This window comes from Oreochromis aureus, linkage group 4, assembly GCF_013358895.1.
Source record: "Oreochromis aureus strain Israel breed Guangdong linkage group 4, ZZ_aureus, whole genome shotgun sequence".
Taxonomy (NCBI): domain Eukaryota; kingdom Metazoa; phylum Chordata; class Actinopteri; order Cichliformes; family Cichlidae; genus Oreochromis; species Oreochromis aureus.
This window is the reverse complement of record NC_052945.1, coordinates 11,613,144-11,627,588: the sequence shown is the minus strand read 5'-3', so window position 1 is coordinate 11,627,588 and position 14,445 is coordinate 11,613,144. Positions and strand designations below refer to the sequence as shown.

Below are 14,445 nucleotides of genomic sequence, written 5' to 3'. Positions count from 1 at the left end.
GCCTACTACTTTAGAGCATAGCTCTGCTGCATCAGTGAGGATGTGATCAATATAAGTATTGATCGTTTTTCAGACATATTTTGTTGGGACATTTTTGAGAAAATGTACATGCATAAATTAGACTCTTAAATAAATTAGACATGCATTTTTATTGTGCTGATTATAATTGTCTGTCTTAAAAAAATCTAGATATTTAATACTACATTTTAATTAGATCAATTACCCCCAAAAAAGAAAAACATCCGTTATGCACCTTATGCTGAGTAGCAGGGACACTCGTTGCTCCGCCCCCACCCTTCCGATTTACGTTGTAGTCATGGAGAATGCGTCCCCCTCTCGTCCAATCAGAAGCAGCGCTGGGGCCATGTGTGTATTGTTTAAACTGCTCAAATCAGCCAGAGTTTTCAGACCGAAAAAACTTCCAGCACCGAGTCATGGCGGCCGCAGTGTCAGTTAATACAGCTGCCAAAGATGAAAACACAGACTCGGGAAACAGTTTGGCTTCTCGTCCGCTTAATGAAAAATACGACCCCGCCGTGGACCAAGAAAACTGGATTCCCGGGGATCGCCGGTACCCCGAACTCGTGCCGAACGAAGAGGACGCGACGCCCGGACGCGAGTGTCAGCGAAAGGTCGACGAGGACTTGACATCACTGAGCCCTGAAGAGATCGAGAGCCGCCTGGAAAGAACTCGACGGGAGTTTTACAACAGGAGGAAAATTATTATAAAAAACTTGCCCTCTGACGTTAGCAATCAGGTATGAGTAGAAGGTTTTGGGGGGTGGGAGTTTAATTGTTGGTTGATTGATGCTACCCTGTGGCTAACGCTAGCCTAGCTCCGTTATACCTGCCACGCTATCAATGTTAGCTTCACAGGCATTTAACTTATTAGCTTCACCTTTATTTAGTTTTCTGTGTATTACATCTGCTAGTGGTTTAAAAGCCAAAACGCACAGATTATTGGTAGTTAGAAACAAACAGTTCTATAACAGGTTTGAGTTTATGTTGGTTAACTAACATGGCTCGCGTTTACTGACAAGTGGTCAAATAATCATTGGTCATTTGTGGCCTGTGTGACCCATCAGGCCGCTTTGCATTCGTGGTTGAATTTTACCATTTGGCCTGCCGAGCCAAACTGTGGTTCATAACCGGTATATGCGGGTTACATATGCAGTGAAGGTGCTTCATAAGTCAATTTATTATCAACTCTGCCTGTAATTAACTCTTGATGCTACTTTTTTTTTTCTTTTTTGGAACGTGCCTGACTCGTGGGGAGCGGTGGGCCTGCGGGCGGTACCATTGTTCACAGAGGGGGGGGCTGGGGGAGTAGTGGGAGTTCGAGATGTGAGTTTCCCTATAACAAAAGGTGGAAGGCGTGGGGACAAAACGTTTCAGAAAATGCTAGACAGCATCGCCATTTGTGTGTGAATAGGCAAAAGCTGGGCAGAACAATTTCTCCTACAACAATGAGGGAGTCATTCACCTCTCACCCCATATCAACGAGCTAATTGGCTGAGAGGGGTTGATTGAAATCTTCAATTAACCAACGATCTCCTAAAGTCAAATATTATTTATGTATTTAAACATCTGCAGTTAATCATTGTCTCTTTCTTTTTACAGGAGGTCCATGAGCTCTTGGGCAGCTATGATCTGAAGTACTGCTTTGTTGACAAGTACAAAGGCACAGGTAGGTCTAACTGTTCAGCCATGTTGGACTGAGCAAGGCAATTTGGCAAGTTTGACATCTGCAAGTTGGAGGAGGTAGGGATCAGGATGCAGCTGCTCTATTACACCCCTTTAAAATTTAATCTGACAATGAACTCTGTAGCAAACAAAAGTAAATTGGGCTCTCCAGATTTGGAGCATGCTTAGTTAATGACTTTCAAAGGACATACCGAACAGGAAAAGGGGTCCAGGAGAAAGCAGGCAGACCTCAATTAAAGACTTTGCTTTCATGGTGTGCTTTCTCTTGCACTTATCGTTATCACACAGTTGCCGATCTCTCTTGTTGGTGACTGTTGATGCTCGCTTGTCGTGGTGTCACGTTACATTGTTGTCAGTTCAAGTGTGATAAGATCGACAGGCTCCCTGTGTGTCTGTGTATGCGTTGCCTCACATGCCCCTCGGTGTGATCTGCCACCTTGTCCAGCTAGAATTGCTTGTTTTTAAATGTATAAAATGTAAAATGTCAGATTAGAAATTATATAAATTAAATATCTCTATGCATTCTTGCAGTAATATTTCACTAGAAAATGGGTGATGATGATGATAATAGGCCAGAAAATTGTGTGAGCCAGATGGTATTTTCAGGGTATGCCTGGTATCCAGCAAGCTGTTATGGAAGAAAACCAGTGGCATTTAGATGGCTTTTTTTTTTTTTTCTTTTTACAATATCTAGTTGGCTGGCAAACTAATTTATTACCTTTTTTCTTTTCATGGCTTTCAGACAAAACTGGAAAAAACTTTTTCACGCCTTCTGTTTCTTTCATAACATGGGTAACAAGATGTTGATTTCATTCTTGCTGGGCTGACAGGCATTCTAGTTTAAACAAGGGGTAAAGTTACACCAACACAAAGGATCCTTTGCGCTGATATTGTGCCACCAGAACTGTGGTTTAACAGCCTTGCTAGAGGCAAAAATGTCACAGGCAGGGTTTGCTCCCTGACACCTGCTGAGTACAAATAAATCTGACTTTATGCCACCTGAACAATGTCATTCCCTTGCCTTACACCAATTTGTTTCTCTCTTCTGTTTCCTGTCCCGTGTTACTCAAAGCATTTGTGACCCTACTTAATGGTGAACAAGCGCAAAGTGCCATCAAAGAGTTCCACCAGCATGTGCTACGGGACCGGGAGATCTCTGTGCAGCTGCAGCCGACAGATGCTCTGCTGTGCATCGCCAACCTGCCCCGCGCGTTCACGCAGCAGCAGTTTGAGGAACTGGTGCGCCCCTTCGGCAACCTGGAGCGTTGCTTCCTGGTGTACAGTGCCACCTCGGGGCATTCCAAGGGCTACGGTTTTGTGGAGTACATGAAGAAGGACTCGGCGGCCAGGGCCAAGTCGGAGCTCCTGGGGAAGCAGCTGGGCTCACGTATGCTTTATGTCCACTGGACTGAGGTGGGCTCTCTCACATACCCACTGCTGCACTCCAAATGCCTGTGCGTGGACCGCCTGCCTCAGAGCCTGCTGACAGCCCAAGACCTCCGCAGTGCCCTGGCTGACACCCACATGCCAGTTTTCTGCCAGGTCAGATTTTTACTGCACACAAGTGAATGATTTCAGAAGTCTACAGCATACTGATTGCACACAGCAGGGATTGTTAACTTTTTTTTGTCATTTCTTTGTGTGGCTTTTGTTTTATACTGCAAATGCCCACATTAATAAAAGTTTTGAGTGCTTTAAAAGCTGCCGAAATCCATCACAAAGTTGTAAAATTGTCCCTGAAGGCGTGCAAAATGACTTTAAAGGGCTGCACTACTGAGTCATTCTGTGAAACTGCAATCCATATTTGATCTTTCACCTTTACCCCAGTTTTCCTGTGGCCACTCAAAGTTACTATAGCAATAGCAACTATTGGTTTCTATGGTGATGACCACCTGACACCCCCAGGTGGTGTCATTCAGCAGGTTTTTCTGGAATGGGAGAGAGCGGTGTCCTTTTGAGCAGGACACACACAATCCTAGTTTTCTGTTGTTTCCAGACTGAACAGCCATAATAATTAGGAGCCATGTGATGGTTTTAATGGGAAACTGTGATATTACAGCAGATTTCTCAAATTCATTAAACCAGACGGTTGCATCATGTTAAGAGAGGAGTACCACTAAAAATGACACAAAGCCATGTATAGTGATTGATGTGGTGATTAAAGGGCCTTAAAAGGTAATTAAACACTTTAAGAAACAGATTTTGATCTGGGACTTTAGAGATGGAAATTTCAGTGGGTTATTTGAAATTTGCCAAACCATAAATGAAAGCAAAGGGTGCTGACAAATAGGAGCGTTCCTATTGAGAACTATTGAGAAGGGTCCCAATGAGAACTTTGATGGAAACAATCAACAGGAGTGTCACCTGGTGCAGATACTATAAAATATTAATTAAAGGGTTTTCCTTTTCGTATCATATCGTGCTGATTTGTTCAAAGTCCTCACTAATGGACTCTTAAACCAGCAGGTGAACTACAAACATCACACTGCTATGATAAAACTCGCTTCTCATCCATTAGTTGCTGCCTTAAGAGCGTATATAGATTTTCAAAAGGCTTTGAGTCTGGATTGAGAGTCATATTAAAATAATTATCGTGAGCTGAGTAAAAGCTTCACCCAAATTCAGTTTTTGTGTTGCTTCTGTTTTTCTTTATCAATTCACCTTGACCTCTTTCTTTGACCTAATGACATTTTCCATCCAGGCCTAGGGAAAGATGTAGATTGTTTCAGCTCAGCAGCAGCCTGACACAATTTTGGTGCTGTAGCCATCTTGACAGTTATTTGAAGCTCCTATCTTAATAAATGGGGGAAGATCCATAACTTTTGGTTGAGTGCTCACCAGGACATAAAAATGTTATATATAAAATTGCTGCTGTTTTTTATTTTTATGAACATGTTCGAGATTTGCCATTCTAATTCGCTGCATGGAAACAGTTGGACATGCAATCTTTACGTTTTTGCTACAATAACACAGACTGGGACAAAACCGAGTAGCGATATCTGCCACTATACAGGTGCATGTTTAGCATGTAGCACTTCTCACATAAATCTCAGCTCAGATTTCACCAAATGCTGCAAAGGGTGTTTTGTAAAACAAGTCTTGCCCCTCAGTAGCAGCCTCCAACACCACCAGGCAGTTATTTTTCAGCAAGTGAATTTCAGCGGTCACCAGGATGTAAAAATTGCATGTGTAGAGTCACCACTCCAACCTCAAACATTTAAATTCTGTCAACTTTACCTGAAAATGAGGTTTTAAAGAGCTTATACTCCTGCTGTTGCAGAATTCTGAGTGAGTGCTGTTTCTCTCTGTGGTAATCCCGAGTTTTTTATTAACAACTACAAATTCCATGATATTTTTTTTTCCCCCTCTTTCTTTCCCAATTTGTGCTAAAATATGTGAACACTGAGGGTGTAAGTGAAAACCGCTTAGCTTCCACGCTCTACTGTGTGTGCATCTTATTCATTGGCAGCAGGTTTTTTAGTTTTTTTTTTCCCTTTATATGCTTGAAAAATTGCTTCCCTTCCTTCCCCCCCCCCCCCTTCTCTCAATTTTTCTCTTTTCTCCACAGTTGGCTCAGGGACAAGATGGAAGTTTCCGGCGTTTTGCAGTGCTGGAGTTTGCCACTGCAGAGATGGCCGAGGAAGCACAGCGACTCACAGATGGCAGACTGCTGGGTGGGACGCATATCAGGGTGTCCTTCTGTGCCCCGGGTCCTCCTGGAAGAAGCATGTTGGCTGCTCTGATTGCTGCACAAACCATGGTACTGTATTCCAATCTACAGTCTTTGCTTGAGCCCTTAAGACATAACATTGCTGCCTTTGAGTTTGATATACCTGCAGTAATGGAACGAGTTACAAAATGCGTCAGGTTTTCATTTTTCGGTGAGTTTGTGCTAATGTGTGAGAGAGCTGGCCCCACCCTTCACCAACGCTCCAAGAGAGATGTCTCTTCTGGGCATCATAGGAAAAAAATGCATTTGATGTTAGGGCTGTTCGATATAACGATATATATCGGATGATATAAAAACGTCTATCGTTTCATTTTACGCTATCGTTTGTTTCGTGGTGTCGCAAAATAAACTGTTTACGGCAATATTTTTTCATTATTTTGATGGTCACTGTAGTGGCTATATTAATTTCCTAAAGTTCTCTCTTTCTCTTATATTTAATATAACCACACTACAGACGGACAAGCGCTTGTTTTTATGTGTTGTCGTTAGCAACAACGACGGTCAAACCACCTCGTGTCCGCTTGTTTATTTTCCACATAAACCTTTCACAATAAAGCTCAAGATCCTGTTGAGACTTTTCAAAATAAACTGAATCACGTGAAAGATGCAGAGTATTTATGGATGAGAAGCAAAAAAGAGCCGCCAGGTGCTAAAAAATAAACCTTAGACTCAAACGTTAGAACAGGCTTTTCCCCGCAGCACGCTGTGTAATAAATACTCACAAAGAAAACGGCGGCCGTTACAACCTATGTCTAAAAATGTATCGTTTCATGCATCAGTTAAAACACTCGACTCCAGGTACGCGACGCCCAGCTGGAAACACTTCACGCAAGTCGAGCTGCCCGACATTCACAGAATTTACAGAAAATGTTACATTTTTGTGATTTATATCGTTATCGGACGATAGATGTCTTAATATCGGGATATGAGATTTTGGTCATATCACACAGCCCTATTTGATGTACATGTTACTGTTCAGGGCAGTTGCCAAACTAAGCTTGCCTTTCTTTTTTCCGTTCATAATGATGCACAGGGTCGTGCAGTCGTAACGTTGCGTGTGCCTTTTCCATTAGAGCTGTGCTGTTAATCGAATTATGGAGATGAAGCGCCGATTATGCTCCATTTTTCTCTTGTAATATTTCCTGCTTTTCTTTCGCTTTTCAGTACATCGCCTTCCTGTGCTGTAAAAGCTGTAATCCACTCCCTGCCAGGCTGGCAGTATTGGTTCAGCTCACCATTTATTAATTTGGATAACAATTACAGTTTTCTCCAAGTTTATTAAATTTGTTTTTCTGAGTGAAATCATGTGAAATAATCATCATCTCAGTATTAACATAATTTTTCTTTTTTTTTCTTTTTTCCCCCTAACTGCATAATTGAGCAGCTGACTGTCCACTGATTTAGTTGCATGAATTCGTACTAGTGCTGTAGTAAAAATGTTACTAGGCACGACTTGGAAGCATTGCAGTTATAACTCTCACAGAGGAGCTGGCTCATCAGATGATTTCAGATTAATGGAAATTTTTCTCTGAAAGAGAGTTTGGTTATTTGTTGGTCTTGTTCTAAGTCTTCGCTTTGTTTCCTTCCTCTCAAGGCTATAAACAGGGGTAAAGGACTCCTCCCCGATCCGACAGCCATGCAGATACTCACAGGCCTCAGCAACCCCGCTGCCCTCAAGATGCTGCTCAACCCTCTGACACAGGGACATAAACAAGGTGAGGAGCCGTGAGCCGCTTTTAATCTGTTTTATTGCTATTATTCGTTCTCCTGCGGTGGATCTTAATGTTTGTCTATGCACAGGCCTCCTCGGTGCGGCCCCCACCATACCGCCACTGCTTGCCAACCCTGCTCTCACGGCCGCCCTGCTCCAGCTGCTCCTTCAGAACCAGGCCAAGGCTCAGCAGGTACCGCTGCCTTTTCCACCTTTGCTCCGTCATGTTCTTCCCTGCTTTTGCTTCCTGCCCGTTTTTGATTCAACCTCTCCTACTCACACAGACTTTGTTCCCCACTCTGTTCTGTCCCTCTTTACCATTAGCAAGCCCTTCTGGGAAATCCTCTTCTCTGGGCTCAGGTGCTGCACAATAAAGAAAACCCTCTAGTGCCTTGTGTGAGTGATAATGGTTTTTATGGTTGGCCGTGTGTGTGTGTGTGTGTGTGTGTGTGTGTGTGAGGTGGACCTGAAGCTAGATGGATTCTGGCCCTTTCTTCTTTTTATGTGAATGCTGATAGAAAACCTATTGCCTGGGTGGGTAAGCTCTTGCTAGGAAAGTGAGGGTTTTTTTTGTGCGTGTATGTGTGGAGTGTTCCTTCGAGTGGTGCTGAGTGATGCGGTAGATGTACTATCATGCTGTGTGCCAGAATTGTAAATGTACATCCTGTAAGGACATAATTGCATATACGGTAAGTAAACTTGCTGAATAAATGTGTTTTAAGTTTAGTTGAGCAGTTCTTCGTCGCCTTGATGTTGCAGTGCGGCTGAGTGACCCTGTTGTGACTGAACTTTTTTTTTTTTTTTTTTTTTTCCCCTCTTGGTCAGCAGCCGGGACTTATTGGGGAGAATCCTCTGGCCTCTCTGCCTGTCCAGCAGGGACTCCATCTGCTCGGAGACCTGCCCCAAGGTTTGGCATCAGTCCACTCCAGCCGTGGCTCCTTCAGCCACAGACTGCATGTCTGCTTTTGATGATAAACATCTGCATTGCCATTAGGCTGTCCATCAGGCATCCTACTCTTTACATTACTAATAATGTTACCCAAATTAAAACAGAATGCATAACAAATTTTCTCTGAAAAGCTTGAAGGAGAAGATTAAAAATGAAACGTGTGATTGTTGTTGGATTGTCATTTACACTGAAGTCTCTAATCACCATAGGTGGTATTGTCCCTGGACTGGCTCTTCAGACAGATCCTCTACCCCCCTTGAAGCCAGTGCCACGTGGCAGAACTCTTTCAAGGGATCAGGAGTCCCCCACGTCGGCTTGTCCCTTCCCCCAGACCTCCTCTCCGACCCTGCCGGGGATCTCGATGCCCCTGCTGGGTGGCATGATCGGGGCAGATGGCCTCACAGCACAAGGGGTGAGTTCCCAAGTAATTCCCTTTTTAAAATGCCTTCAGCTTCCCTTTTTTTTTTTTTTTTTTTTTTTTTTCTCCCTTTTCATTCTCATTCCTCATTCTGTGCAAGAAATGTAAAAATAAGTCATCTTTTTTCTTTTTAAACTTCATGTCAGGTTTCCATACTAGGAGATCCTGCAAAAGATGCAAACCTTCCCCAGAGTCCCTTCCTCAATGCCAGCAACGCGTTTTCCTCAGGTGAGGTGCTGCTTTTGTGCTCGCGTGAGTGGTTCAGATTTTATCTACTTTTACAGTCTGTTCTTGTTTGCTGCTTCAACTGAGAGATGATGTTGGATGTATCAAGGATATATTTGTATACCGTGCATCTCCTCCAGGAGGAAGCTGCAGACCTCACCCTTACAGAAAGCGGCCTACACTGAGTAACGTGTCCAACCAGAGCATGCAACCGAATTACAACCTGCGTTACCAGGATTCCTACAGCCCTGAATACCCCCCACTCCATCGGGTAACTATGAAGTATTGCTGCTCAGACTCCTGATTTTTAAATGTGTGTTCTTTCCACATCGATGGGTCGTGTGTTTTTGTTTTTCCTTGTCTTCCTTCCCCCTCTAGTCATTGTGACCTGTTGAATTTACTGTATAGCGCTTGGCTGCTCATTTAGTGGTTTTATGACACGATCTGGTCTGATGCCATCTGGTGTCTCTCCTCAGGATCCCCTTGCCCACTTGTATGAACAGCAGGAGAATCTTGATGCCGGGGCCTTGGCAGGATTCGGTCAGCAGGTAGTGCTTTGTCAACTGTTTCAAAGCTGACTTGAGGACATTTGTAGTGTCAGTAAATTAAATGCACGCCTCCCTGTAGTAACATAGCTGTGAACTTGTCTGTCTCTGCAGTCCTCTCATTGCGCTGAATACAGTGAGCGGTTCCCCCCCTACAGTTACCCTCCAAGCCCACCTCTGTCCTCATATTTCAGCTCAGGGTCTGAGAGCTCCTGTAATGGGAGCCTTCCCACCCCCCAGCTCAACAGGGTAAGCAAAAGCTTTGCATTGATTTTTGTTTTTTGATATATATGAAGGATTGATTACTTGTCAGTGCAAGAATACTGAGGGTAGCACTAGAAGGGATTTAAAAAAAAAAAAAAAAAAAAATGGTAGAGGGTTAGGTGCCAAGAATAAGTCTGTGTTCAATAATTAATGTTCCACTGAGTGCTTGAGTTGAAGTCAAATGATGGGTGGTTGTTTGTCTTTAGGCTGTGGGAATGCCTCCTGTGAGCCACACCACCAACTACCCTGCAGGTGTGGAGAAAGTTACGAAGGTAATTTATAGGCTTCCATGTTGTTGTTTCACATCATTTTTCTTTTTGAGTTTCTCTTCTGATTTTAACTTTTCCCCCTCTCTTTCTTGTAATTATAGACTCCCATCGGTAGCCAAAAGCGCACGTTCTCCCGGCTGATCCCGTCTCCCGAGCCGAGCCCTGAAGGCGGTTACGTGGGCCAGCACTCCCAAGGCCTCGGCGGTCACTACGCAGACTCCTATCTTAAGCGTAAGCGTATATTCTGAGTACAGCTGTAACGAGTAGCCATTCAGCAGCCAGGATGGAGTAGCATCTCCTCTCCCATATTCTCCAATGGACTCAGTAACTTGGTGGTCCTCGGATTTATTGTCCCATATGCTCCTGTGAGTGACCTCTAGAGGCTGCAGAGTAGTGCAGTCTGTTTGTCACTCTGTGGAAAAACCTACATGTTCAATTTTTTTTTCTTTTTTTGTATATATGATTTTACTGTTTTGTACATTTAAGTTTTAAATTTTTATTTCCCTAAACTTCCTGTTGAAAATCTTGTAAATTAAGGAGAAAAAATGGTTCATTAGTAAATGCAATCTTTTTTTTTTTTCTTAAGCTTTTTTTTTTTTTTCGAATTCCTGTGAGTGTGGTATATCAGCAGATCTGCAGTTTGGCCAGTTTCAATGGCAACTATCGGCTGCTTTTTAAAAAAAAAATGTGATTTAACATCTCACCAAAGTGACGCTGTCCACAGTTTCAGGCAAAGGGACTTGCATAGTGTAAGAACAAGCTTTAAAGGCACTTACTTTTTGGGAGAACAGGGGAGGAAAAAAAAAAAAAAGCCTACCGTATTCCATGTAAAAAGTTCATGAGTTTGTATAATGAGATGGTGTTATGGTGTCATGTTTTCCCCCTTCCTACCACAGGGTTGTAAATTTTGCTTTATAACATTTCTGGTTTCAAACACTTCCTAATTGGTTAACCTGCAGCTTTCCATCCACCAGTGATAGTTGTGGTGCTATGAGGCGAAGCTTTTTACCAATCTGGGATGTTTCCTGAGCCTGAACTTTCCACGTTGTTTTGTCTTTCTAACCACACCCTCCAGCCTGTTTATGGAGTCTGTTCTCTACACTGGTTGTTGAGTGATGCACTTGGAGGGCACAGGTCATGATGTGTTCTCACCTGTATAAAAATGCCATCTCAAGTCCCCTCTCACTCATGTATGTCCAGGAGTTGACGTATTTTCTGTTTATGTGAGTTCTGTGTTGCCATGTTTACATTTTTGAATGTTTTATAAAACCGTGAACGCTGCCCCACCCCTCGAAGGTGGGGCAGGTGGGCACGGTGCTGCGTGCCATCTCTCCAGCTGCCAGTAGATCGTGCATGAATACAGGAGCGGTTGCGGTGCCCTCAGTGAGGGGCTCAACTCTGAGTTGAACTGGCTTCTACCGACGAGCACACGGCAGCTGGAACGATGGACGGAGCCTCTGTTTAGTTTTCAGATGATAGTGGGGGTTCAGTATGTCTTTGGAGATACTGCTGGAAGCTTGTGGCAGGTGATTGGTCAGTGACATGATTGTTCTTGTATTAATATTTTTATTTAAATTTTTTAAAGAATAATTATCTGGTTGACGGTTTGATTGTGAAAACCCATTACCTCTGACTTCTGCTAGGAAATGCAGCTACACTTGAGCCTTAACTGTGTTTTCTGTGATCTCATCCTGCCCTGTGTTGGCTTCCATCTACATTTACAATTTCTGTGTTTATTTGCTGTGTAAATAGTTAAAGATTCCCCTCCTCCCTTGAGTCCAAAACACTTGTTTTCCTTAATGACACCTGCCTCTGGTTCTGGTGTTTTTTGAATATTTGCTGCTCAGTGTTTTTGTTTTTGTTTTTTTTTTCCCCCCCCTTTATTTTTGGAAGTGAACAGGGTGGCAACACAGCAGACCGCTCATGTTGTGTATGGACCAAGAGATGCAGCTGTACTGTATGATCATCACTCATTTTGATTGGATTTTTTTTTTTTTTTTTTTTTTTTTTTAACTGCTGTCCTCTCATCTGTACCACCATGATTGTCTCTGTATGCGTGTGTGATGTGCGCAAGTAAATGTTATTTAAACCCACCACTTTCTCTGAACTCTTTTTGAAATGTGTCTAGATGTGAAGCCTTACTTGGATCGAATGGCTGTCTGTGTTTTGCTCTTACGTTTTAACCTCGTAGGCTAGACCTCATTAGTTCAACTTCAGCGTTTTAATTTAGCTGTCATTCACAGCTTAATTTTAGAGCTAGTTTTAATGAAACGTCTAACCTTATAATCCAGAAATCTTGATTATAGAATGCACCTGCTAATTTTTGTGCTGAGGCTGTTAATATAAATTTACTATTAGGATACTATTTTATTTAGGCTTTCATTAACAGACGTGTCACCTAAGAAATCTTGGGGCTTTTGCTGAATATAATAGTGGAAGTTTTGAAAAGGGGTACAGCGTTTGGTGTGTCTTGGTGACAAGAGGGACAGCCAAGATGGGGTTTTTAAAATTGTCTTCCCCCATGAGGTATCTGCGCTTTCTTACTGTTTGCGTTAGTTGTGCTAAAAGGTCAAAGGTGCCCCACGGACATTTAATGCATCCATCTGTCACCCAAACGCATACACTCAGCTCCCGTATGGTAAGAGACTTCTGAAAGGACTATCTTCAAACACCTGTGGGCAGTTATTTTCTCATCTTAAAGCCATAAAAAGTGCATGTGTAGAAATGACCAGTCAAATTTCATAAAAATGATGACCTAAAAAGAGTCTCTAAGAAAAGCTTCTCTCCCCTGGAAGTTTTTCTTCTACCGCTGTTGGACTTTTCCTTAGATTTCAGTTCTGGAGCTGCAGTTGAATAGTCAAAAAATAACAACGTGCCTCTTTCGCCTCATAATTTTTTTTTTTTTTTTTTTTTTTTTTTCCTCCTCCCTGAAGCTTAGTGAAAAATATCACAAGGTCAAGGAAAGGTGTGAAGACAATTTATAAGGACTCAAGAAAAGAGAAGCATTGTGTGCAAAGAGGTCATCTAAACCGCTGATTAAAAATGTTGTTACAAAGGTTGGAATTTAACAAAAAACAAAACTCTCATCAATCAAATCACTCTTCTTAATTTTTCCTGCTGCAGAGATGATCCAGGAAAAGTTGTTAAAATTTTGTATTTTCTAATACTTTTTTTTTTTTTTAGTTTAGTTTCATTATTTCCAGACAAGATTTTCTTATTTCAGTTTTTGACTTTTTGAAAGCGGCCGACTCAGCCTTGTAGATATCCAGAGTCTAAATAAACACGTCTATCAAGTTGTCACCAAACTAACAGATATTAAAACGGAAGATCTTTCCTCTACATTTTTATTTTATTTTCGTTTTTGAAGTCCACAAAATTGTTTCTTCAGAAGTCTACTTTAAAAAAAAATGCAACAACAAATATAAGTAATGCAAAGTGAATCATGGCAAACCTTAAACACCTTGACGTGTTAACATAATCTGGATTCAGCGGGTTTATATAAATCTACATTCTTCATCAAAACAAGGAGCAGATTTCATTACAGCGGCGTGATGTTCAGAGTCATTGACACTTCAGAACACATCAGCAGGTTATTCACACGAAATGGAAAATAGAAATACACATTTGCACCCCTGTGATGGCTGCACCTGCAGACACGCAGCTAACAAGTCGGTAACCCTATGAGCCAACACTTACACAGCAATTTTAGAGTGATCTTAATTCCATAAATATCACACACAGACACATAAATCAACAAAATTCTTGAGTTTGCATGTCATGGCGAGATTTTTTTGGCATTGCTGAAGTATTGTGCACAATACAAATATGCAGACTTAGTTCAGTTTCATATGTTCAGCTCTGTTAAATTCTCTTATTTTATTCATTATTAATTTCTTTCTCTGGTTTTGCCAGTGCTGGAGCGTCCGTTTGGCTGCTGAGGCCTGCTGGCATCACGGGGAGCAAAAGATGCGCTCTTGAAGGCAGCTTCACATACAGGAAGTGCTAACTGGGCCATGCCAAACACTGCTCCATAGTCAGAGGCATGATTAAGTCATCCATCTTAAATATGTCGTCTGTTTTAACTCCTGAGTTGGTATTTGGTCATGTTTGGATTTGGTTATTATTCATTTAAAGTAATTATTAAACTGACTGTTGGTTTTGTTTCTTCAATATTAAATCATTTGTTAGTATTTGCTCCATCTTGTGTGTAAAACTGGTTTGATAAGCCAGTAGTTTAGTCCCTTTTGTCAGCTTAGTTTTTGGATCTGTTGAGTGGTTAGGTTTCTTTTCCTGTTCACTTTATTATTTTAGTTCTGTTCAAAAGGGCCCGGTATTATTAGATGACTTTTGTATAACTTATTTTTTGCATTTTTGGATCATTAAAACCTGTTTTTTCTCAAAATCGCTACTGTGTCCTCATGCATAACCGTCTCAGTCCCTCACAGTCACGTTGCCAGGTTTGTTGATCATTTTCATGGATGGTGCATTGCTGTGATTTGGGTGGTCTAATTATTTTCTTTCATAAAGAATGGTTCACTATATCCTGTTAAATGGAGTGAATAAGCTTTCTTTTGTATTTAGAGAATTCAGCTAGCTCTTATTATGACTGTTATGCAGATACTTCTGGGTC

The 14,445-nt window shown here is 42.0% G+C and overlaps 1 protein-coding gene across 2 annotated transcripts; it reads left to right on the top strand.

The window, feature by feature from the left end:
- Positions 1-337: 337 nt before the first annotated feature.
- raver1 (ribonucleoprotein, PTB-binding 1) lies at positions 338-11,908 on the top strand. Of its 2 annotated transcripts, none has more exons than XM_031741316.2 (14): positions 338-758; positions 1,621-1,687; positions 2,777-3,246; positions 5,273-5,464; positions 7,029-7,149; positions 7,235-7,338; positions 7,974-8,052; positions 8,304-8,506; positions 8,659-8,740; positions 8,878-9,008; positions 9,214-9,285; positions 9,397-9,531; positions 9,753-9,818; positions 9,917-11,908. In XM_031741316.2, the coding sequence occupies exons 1-14, from the start codon at positions 435-437 to the stop codon at positions 10,061-10,063; spliced, it is 2,193 nt and encodes a 730-aa protein (XP_031597176.1). In that variant the 5' UTR covers positions 338-434; the 3' UTR covers positions 10,064-11,908. The 2 variants fall into 2 exon arrangements, with proteins under 2 accessions (XP_031597176.1, XP_031597174.2); XM_031741314.2 differs by having other exon boundaries at positions 7,971-8,052.
- Positions 11,909-14,445: the final 2,537 nt, after the last annotated feature.